The 8863-nt window shown below is 47.0% G+C and overlaps 1 protein-coding gene across 1 annotated transcript in view; it reads left to right on the top strand.

The window, feature by feature from the left end:
- Positions 1–1306: 1306 nt before the first annotated feature.
- Positions 1307–8863, top strand: part of TGFBR2 (transforming growth factor beta receptor 2) — an 84712-nt gene continuing 77155 nt past the window's right edge. Inside the window, exon 1 of the mRNA XM_074267632.1 lies at positions 1307–1827. Within this exon, the coding sequence (XP_074123733.1) occupies positions 1734–1827 (94 nt within the window). The 5' untranslated portion in view covers positions 1307–1733. The remainder of the gene's footprint in view (positions 1828–8863) is intronic.

Genomic DNA, 8863 nt, shown 5'->3' with positions numbered 1-8863 from the left:
TATGCATATAGTGTATCTATGTATACACATGCGTATTCATAAACATATACACTAGTATGCAATACTAGAAAGATACTAGAAGTAGTACTTCCTGCATGGGGAGAGCAAGAAAAGCTTGCTTAGATGGTAGCATGGAGAGAAGTGTTGATGGAAACCAGGGACTCTAAGAGGCACAGTCCTGGAGCAAGGGTCTCCAGGCTTAGGGACAATCTGCATAAAAAGCACAGAAATGAGAGAAGAAAAAGAGCAAGCCATCATTAAGCTGAAAAGATGGTTTGACCCTTGTGGGGAAAGGCTTTCAATGCCAAGTTGAAGAGTCCATATTTGACTCTAAAGGTAAGAGGAAGCTGATGAAACTCATTGAGCACGGCAGTGACACTGCCAGAAATAGGCTTTAGGAAGCCCATGGTTAGTCCAGTGGAGAAAGGGAGAAACGGGAGGCAGGGAGGTCACTTGAAGTCTAGCAGGTTGCTGCCCCCTTCCCCATTAAAACTTTAACTTTAAATTGCAGGAGGACCTTTGGGACACCCTGGATGATCCAAAATGGCCCAGAGAAGGCAGAGCCTGTTGAACTTGGCCTTTATATCTCTGTCGTTCAGCACCGGACTGGGCTCTTTATAAATGTTAGTGGGTTGAGCAGGGGAAGGCCTCAGCTCCAGGCATCAGTTGTCAAAAACACTTGAGGAAGCCGCTGGTTTTTAGGTTGGGTGAGAAAGGAGCTGAAAGTGGAGGCAGAGCTTTGATTTCCATTTAATGTCTGGGGGGCCTTGGCCACCTCAGGTCTCCTGGAGCCTCAGTGTTTTCACTTGCAAAATGAAGGGAATTGGGGTGTCCGGGCCAGCTCACGGGTGCTTTTTGGAACCCTTCTCTGGATCAGATTTTTAAATGCATAAAATACTTCGGATTATAAAGAAAAGCAATTTTACCGAATTCATCAAAATCCTCTCAGTCAGAACGTCCTAAAGAGAAAACAACCCCCCAAAGTGAAGTTCTCTGAGCCCAAGCTAAGAAGCCCGGCTCTAGGAGCTCCAAACTCCACCCCCCAGCTCTAAAGCCCCTCCGAGCCTAGACTCCCCCTGGGGCTGCAGGCTAAAGCTCCGGAGTTCAGTCCCTTCCCAAGGTCACCCCCTTTTGCTAAAACTGTCCCGGGCCCGAAGGTTCGGGAGCCTGCGGGCTGCGAGCGGAGTGGGTGTGGTGGGTGGGGAGGAGGGGGCGAGGGCTGCGAGGGGGTGGGGAAGCTGAAGGGCTGGCCCGGGGAGTGATTGACGCCCCGGCGAGTGGGGAGCCCGGAGGACGGGCTCGGAGCTCGGCGGGTTGTGCCTCGGAGAGGTCCAGCCCAGCTGTTTGCGAAGATTTCCTGTTTCTCCTCCAGCCCAGGCTCTATAAGTTAGTGAGTCACCCGCACGCATACCCACACACACGGCTCCTCACACACTCACACACACACACACTCACGGACTTCGGCGCCGGGCGAGCCGGGCCCCAGCAGCACAGCCGAGCCCCCGGGCCAGCCTCCGTGGCCCCCAGCTCGGCCCGCGGCCCGGACGCCACATCTGGCCTGCACATCTGCCGGGGAAGGAGAGCCGGAGCGAGGGCGCGCGGGGCCGAGCGGGGAGAGCCGGGCCAGTCCGGGGGGCTCCCCCTCCTCCACCCCTTCCTCCGTCCGCTTCCTCGCCGCCCGGCCCGGCTGCTGCCCGGCTCCCGCTCTATGCGGAGGCGGAGCGGGCTCGGCCATGAGTCGAGCTCTGCTGTGGAGCCCGGGGCTGCTGCTCCTCTTCCTGTGGACGCGCATCGCCGGCACCATCCCTCCCCACGTCCAGAAGATGGGTGAGTGCGGCCCGGGCCGGGCCGACTGGGCGGGGGGAAGTGCTTGACACTCGGGGCTGCGGCGGGGCGGACGCCGGGGAAGTCTGCCCCGGGCCGGGCGGGGCGGGCGGGCTGCGCCGGAGCCAGCTCGGCCCAGGGAAGTTTGCGAGGAACTTTGTAGAGCGGCTGCCGCGGGGCCCGCACGCAGCGGCCCCTCCTCGGCTCCCGTGCCGGCCCGCGCGGGGCGCACCTGGCCGTGGCACCCCGGCTTCCACGCGCTCTGGGGTCTGGGACCCCAGGCGTGACTCCTGAACCATTCCGACGCTCCCCGCCCCCTCAGAATTTATCAACTCTAAGGGTGGCCCTCGAGCCATCAGTTTTTAAGCACCTACTACGTGCCAGGCGCCGAACTACACGCGGGACACGGCCCCTGCCCTCAGGGAGCTCCCCAGCTCCAGAGGGAGACGGTTTGTAAAACAGTGACCGCTCCAGGCTTGGATGTCAGATGGCTTGCACCCCCTGCACCCGGCGCCCACCGGGACTTTCTATTCCCCAGTTTAAATGTGGGATTTACAGTTTTCGTTGTCTTTCCTCTCCCCACCCAGGCCTGCATTAGCTTGTGAACTTTTGGAGGCTGAAGCTGTGTATGGCGCTGGTTTGTGTCAGCAGAGTTTAGCTTGTGCTACCTCTGCCCCCAACTTACTTTCTAATAGGGGATTGGGCCTAGCTGGGGAAAGCCCTGGAGACAATTGGGGGAGGGGAAAGAACGGGACCCGGTTAGGATCTTTCAAATTTTCTCATCTGAAATTTCATTTCTGCAAATATGCTAAGCCTCACTTGGCTGGCATATTATGGGCCCCCAGGGGTTCCAAACTCGGGAGGAAGGAATGATTTCCAGGCTCCACCCTAGACTGGGTGGATGTCTAGAGCTTAGGTAGTACCCCCTCCCTTCCTTGCACATTATTGTTCAGTGGGGAGTCCAACTCTAAAGGGCCTCATTTGGGATTTTCTTGGGAAAAACACTGAAGTGGTTTGCCATTTTCTTCTCCAGCTATTTTTACAGATGAAGAAACTGAGGCAAACAAAGTGAAGTGACTTGCTCAGGTTCACACAACTAGTAACAACTAGTCCAGATTCTGGACCCAGGCTTGTTAAGACTCCAGGCTTTTTCTATGTGTCCTCTCACTGCACCACCTAACTGCTCCAGGGCCTGAGTTCAAATCCTTCATCAACTTGTTATGATTTTCAACAAGTTACTCTTCCTCTCTAGATCTTGTTTTCTCAGTGAAACACTGAAGAGATTGGACTAGATGGACTGTAAGGGCCCTTTCCCTTTCAAACTGTGATTTTTTGATCCCCAAGTTCCCGGATTTGTGTGCATCTAACGAATGTTCGTTTACTAAACATAACTTTTGTGTAATTTGCTAAGGTACAGAATGTGAGGGACTTTGTACCACACCTCACTTTTGCTACCCACTCTGTTAGAGGATCTAAATTCTGCAGCCCAGGCCTATGGGAGCTCGAGTACTGACAAAAGGACTGGAGAATTGGGCCCAACTACTGACAGTTACTAAACAGAATATCTCAGATGGCCTTATTACCCATTGTTGAAGTTTCAAGGAACCTTTTTTATTTAAAGAAATATAAGCATATCATCAATTAAATCCCTAGGACCTCTCATTGATCTGAAGTTTGGGCGTTAATAAATGCCACTATTTCTCTTGGAATTTTTCTGGTTTGTTAAAATTTGTCCATTTCCTCCCTGTTAGCTGCACCTGACTTATGTTGTTTAGTCGTTTTTCAGTTGTGCCTGATTTTTCTAGGTAGCTCCCTATCCTTCCTTGTATGTGTGTTATTGTTCCGCTAGTGTCTAACTTATTGTGATTCCATTTGGAGTTTTCTTAGCAAAGATACTGGAGTGGTTTGCCACTTCCTTGTCCAGCTCATTTTTTACAGATGAGGAAGTTGAGGCAAAATGACTTGATGGGTTTCCACAACTATAAATATTTGAAACCAGGTTTTCCTGATTCCAGGCCTTAGCCCTATTCCACTTAGCTGCTTCTGTGTGATTTATGAGGTGATAAAAGAATTACTTAGTTCATTTCATAGTTTTATTCTGCTAGTGAAGAAAATTAAAGTCAGTGAGTCTGAATTACTGAACTATTTGAGATTTATTTTGTTTACAAGACTAAAATTTAGCACGAGCCTATTGTAGACTCAAATAGCTTATTGCTGCATCCATTTTGGCCCTACACTATATGTGTGTGTGTGTGTGTGTGTGTGTGTGTGTGAGAATTAAAAAACTTGGCCTTCAGCATCTCATCTTAGGAAATCTTAGCGACATTTTATTTGTTTTTCCCTTAATCAGTTTTCAGAAAGCTACAGTTTTAATAACTGAGAGGGATTAAGAAACCCAGCTGGTTGGATTGCTGAGGAGAGGAGGAGGGAGATATTGTTTGTGATCTTTATCTTTTTATCTCAAACTGATTAAAAAAAAAAAAAAAGGATTGAGAAACAAAGCAATAGGTTTGTGAACTTAATTTGTTTAATTGCATGTGCTTTGCAACAGGAACACTTAGGCTTTGAACAGTGAATTTTAAAACAACAACAACCAGCCAGCTAACCCTAAAAAAAACTTTTATTCTTAGTGGGGTGAATTAAAACAACAACCAGCCAGCTAATCCAAAAAACAAAACAAAATACTTTTCCCACTGATTGGGAATCAGTTGCCCCCAGTGGGAAAAGTAAAGTAACTGATTTTAGGGCCTCCCAAGTTGATTACTTGCTTTTATCCTCTACAACGATTGTTTGTACATAATTGTTGGTATGTGGTCCCCTTCATCAGACTGAGGGTCCTGTGAAGACAGGGGCCTTTCTTTGCCTTCCTTTGTATCCTCAAGGCTTAACACAGTGCCAGGCGCTCACCATAAGAACTTCTTAAATGTTTATGGGCATTTTGAAAAGTTAGAGGTACTCTTACTGCTGAATTTAGGGTGATTTAGCTGGGGATTGTGGGATTGTGTATCATACAGGTAGCTGCACCTGTATGTTTAGTCATTTCATTCTACTCTTTGTGACTCCATTCAAGGTTTTCTTGGCAAAGATAGTGGAGTGGTTTGCCATTTCCTTTTCTAGCTCATTAAACAGATGAGGAAACTGAGGCAAATGAGGTTAAGTGACTTGCTCACTGTGTCTGTGGCTTGATTTGAACTCAGGTACATAAAGTCTTGGCCTGGCACTTTATTCTAGAATCACTTAGATGCCCTGGTCAGAGGAAACAGTATATGGACACTGTGGGATTAGGAGATCAGAAAATTAATAAGGGAATTTAGGTATTAAGAACAAGTTTCCTAAAGAGATACATTTTGACTTCTGTTTCTTTAGTAAAATCCTTTCCTGAACAGTTAACCACAGAACTTCAAATGCCTTTATATTTATAACATGACTTGTGTATTTGGAGACTCTCAGACAAGAAGCTTTCCCTTCTTCATTCCTTGTTTTTGGTAAAGAAATGTTGAATGTTTAGCTCTGTCCAGATGGGAGAACTTTGGGATATTTTTTTCCTGTGATTTGCTAAGTATTTATATAAAAGAGGAAGAAAAGTAAAACTCAGAGCAGTCACCAGTCTTCCATGTGGGGACACCATTCTTGACCACCATTCATGCAGTGTTATGTACTGAGAACTTGTCATGGCCTATGAATCTACAATCAGCAAGACAAGTTCAAATCCATCCTCAGGCACTTAGGGCTATGTGATTTTGGGCAAGTCACTTAACTCCTCTATGTCTCATTTTCTTACCTCCCTGGATTGTTGTGAGGATCAAATGAGATGACATTTGTATAACACTTGGCCCGGTGTAGAGCCCGGTATTAAATTTTATTTTTCATATCTATGGGGTATGTGTTTTCTGTCTAACCCTATCCTTGCAAGAGTATAAACATCATCCACTGTGCCACCTAGCTGCCTCGGAGGCACGAAAAATAAGAAAATTCAGAGGAGAGGAGGGCTGGGGGCATGGGAAGAGTGTCATGGGAGTTTCTTTAGTCTTGTGGCAAGAAGCTGTGGAGGGAGAAAGGAAACTCTGGTTTCATGTTCTTCCAAGTACCTTTAGTACTATGTGTCCCTCTGCAAGTCATTTAAACGAGGCATCTAGAGAGAGCCTCGCCTTCCCCATCTTGCTCATCTCCACTTTCTCTTGTTTGCAGCTTGTTGGTATTTAGTTGTTATATTGCTATAACTTCTATAGATGTTATAACTGAAGCTCTTTGAGAGCAAGAACTTTCTTTTGCCTTTCTTTGTGTTCTCTGAGCTAGCCAAATGCCTCCCACACGGTAACCACTGAAGAAATGCTTGTTGACTGACTAAAGAAAAGAGATGACAGGGATACACACACACACACACACACACACACACACACACACACACACACACACACACACACAAGAATGAAATCCAGATAAGAAAATTGAGCAGTTAAATTGAGAATCTGAAGGGATGGAGGATGGTGAGGGGGAAAGTAAGAATGGAAGAGGGAGAAGAGATGAGAGAGGCAGAGAAAAAAAGAGATGAAAAGAAAAGAGAGATGGGGAGAGTAGAGAAAAAAGGAGAGGAGAGACAAAGAGGAGAGAGGGAGAGACAGAGACAGAGAAGCAGAGAGAGACATAAAGATAGAGACAGAGAGGTAGGGAGATGAGGGCTACTGGGTCTTTCAGCATTCCTAATCCTGTTAGGAATTACATTTGCCCGGTTTTCTTGAGAGACATGGATTAGGAGCCAGAATGTTGGTAAATTAAGAAGTCAGTAGGAGGGGAAAAGTAGATGGCAGAATTACAGGTGGCTTTTGAGCAACAAAGCATGTTCTGTAAATGCTGAGGCTCCCTTGTAAATGCTGCTTCTCCATTGGGAGCTGTTTGGCAATAAAGCGAGGCAGCAGACTCAGGGCCTGGGGAAGAGCACACCTTTCTATCTCCCTTCTACAGCCATAGATCCTTTCCAGGAAGTGGCCCAAATGTCACCAATGCTGATGAAACTTGGAGGTTTCTTGACACCCCTGAGCACTGAAGAACCCAGATCTGGCTCTTGAACCCAATGATTGCTCACTCCCTCTGTGTCAGTACACTTACAGAGTGGAAGGCACCGGGGAGAGCTATGTGGCCTGACCATCTCAGGGCCCTGAGGTGCAGGCTGTGGGATTTGGGGTTTCACTTTCCTGACCTTCCACATGTGGATATTTATGTAGTTTCAGGCCTGACTCTCCATGACCCCATTTGGGGTTCTCTTGGCAAAGGTCCTGGGCTGCTTCAACCCGAAACTGAGGCAAATGGGGCTACGTGTTGCCCAGGATCCCACAGCTAGTGTGGGGCCAATTTGAATTCAGCTCTTCCTAGCTCTTCAGCTCCCAAACTGCCCCTTCAGCTAAATATACATTGGACCTGATAGAGTATTTGGACTCTATTGAAATAACACCTCATAAAGTAAAACCCCAAACCCATGAGCTTTAAGGTCTGGAAAAGAAGTGTAAGAATTATTGTTGTTCTCTTTAGAATTTTGAATTTTTCTGGTCCCCAACCTGATTCACCAGTATCTCTCTGCCTAGCCTCCCCCCTTAATTTTTGTGAGAGCTCAATTAACTTTTTGTCCAAGTGAATTGGCTGAGATTTCCGACTTGACTCCTGACTCCCAACTCTCCTCAAGGGTCTTAATCTCTTTTAAATTTCCTAATCTGTAAACTGGGGATAATAAGCTCTGATCTCACCTAGACTTCCAACAGAGGCTGATGCCCTTTTCCAACCTTCAAGGGCATTATCAATGCTGGCATTGTCAGCAGTGCAAGGGAGCTGCTTCCATTATGCCATATACTAGGCTAATAAGCACTTTACAAACATCTCATTTGAAAACCAGGTGTTCTTGAGAACTAGCAGCTAAATCCACTTCCCTGAACACTGAGTTCCTTGCCATGGGCACGGGAGGGCAGAGCCCCAATCATCAGGGCCTAGTTACATTTTTGCAGTGTTCGATTTTGAGCTGGAATACGTGCCTGGATTTGAATCCTGGCTCTCGCCTCTGCTATTTACTGCCTGGGTGACCTTGAGATAGACAGCCTCGGTTTCTTGGACTAGATCCATAGATTCCGAGGTTGCTTCCAGCTCTGGTTGGGATCCGACATCATCAATGTTTAATCTACTTGGATTGAATATTCTCTGTCTGAATTCTCCTATCTGGAAGGAGAGGGAGGGGGGTGGACCAGGTGATCTCAGATCCTTCCAACTGTACATTGTATGGCTCCTTTAAAAAGTTTCACTAACGTGTTCAGGGAATTATCTCGTAGATGTTACAACCCATCAATCATCCCAGGTGAATTTAATCAATGATACCTTTTTCAAAATTAAGAGCCGAAGGCTAAATCATGTGAGGTGGCTTTCTAGGAAGTTGTAGAATTGGGTGTTCAGGCAGGCAAGCAAGTTGAATTGATTTAAGTCCTCCATATCCCCATAGCAGCCACTTCTTGGAACTGAGGAAACTGAAAGTATATTATTTAGTCCTGACCAAAACCATGTGTAAGTAGCCAAATGGGATAAAACCATGTAGGGCAAGGAGACTGGGATTTTCTGTCCATGAATCCTGAAGTTCACATTTCTTATCCTAAGGGACCTTAGAGAGCTTTTCCTATCCCCTTTACTTTACAGAGAAGGAAACTGAGGCCTGCAGTAGGCCTGATGAGATCCCATAAGTAATTTAGAGCAGAAGGGGCCAGCCCTTTCAGTTTACAGATAGGAAGACTGAGTTTTAAGTGACTTGCCCATGGGAACCTAGGAAGCATCATAGGAACAAAGGTTAGAGCTGGGAAGGAGGCGCCATAGAAGCCATTAGTTTATAGAAAAGGAAGTAAAGTGATTTGGACAATGTCATATAAGCAGATTTCTTATGTATGAGCCTGTAGATAGGAGAGAAAAGGGGTATGGATGTCTGCTGGGGTTCCTGCAGATGTGGACTGGCTGCTCCAGGCTGGTAACTCAACACCTGTGCTTTCAGAGCTTTCAGATAAGTACCCTCTCT

This window comes from Sminthopsis crassicaudata, chromosome 5 (genome assembly GCF_048593235.1).
Source record: "Sminthopsis crassicaudata isolate SCR6 chromosome 5, ASM4859323v1, whole genome shotgun sequence".
Lineage (NCBI taxonomy): Eukaryota > Metazoa > Chordata > Mammalia > Dasyuromorphia > Dasyuridae > Sminthopsis > Sminthopsis crassicaudata.
This window is presented reverse-complemented; position numbering and strand designations above follow the sequence as displayed.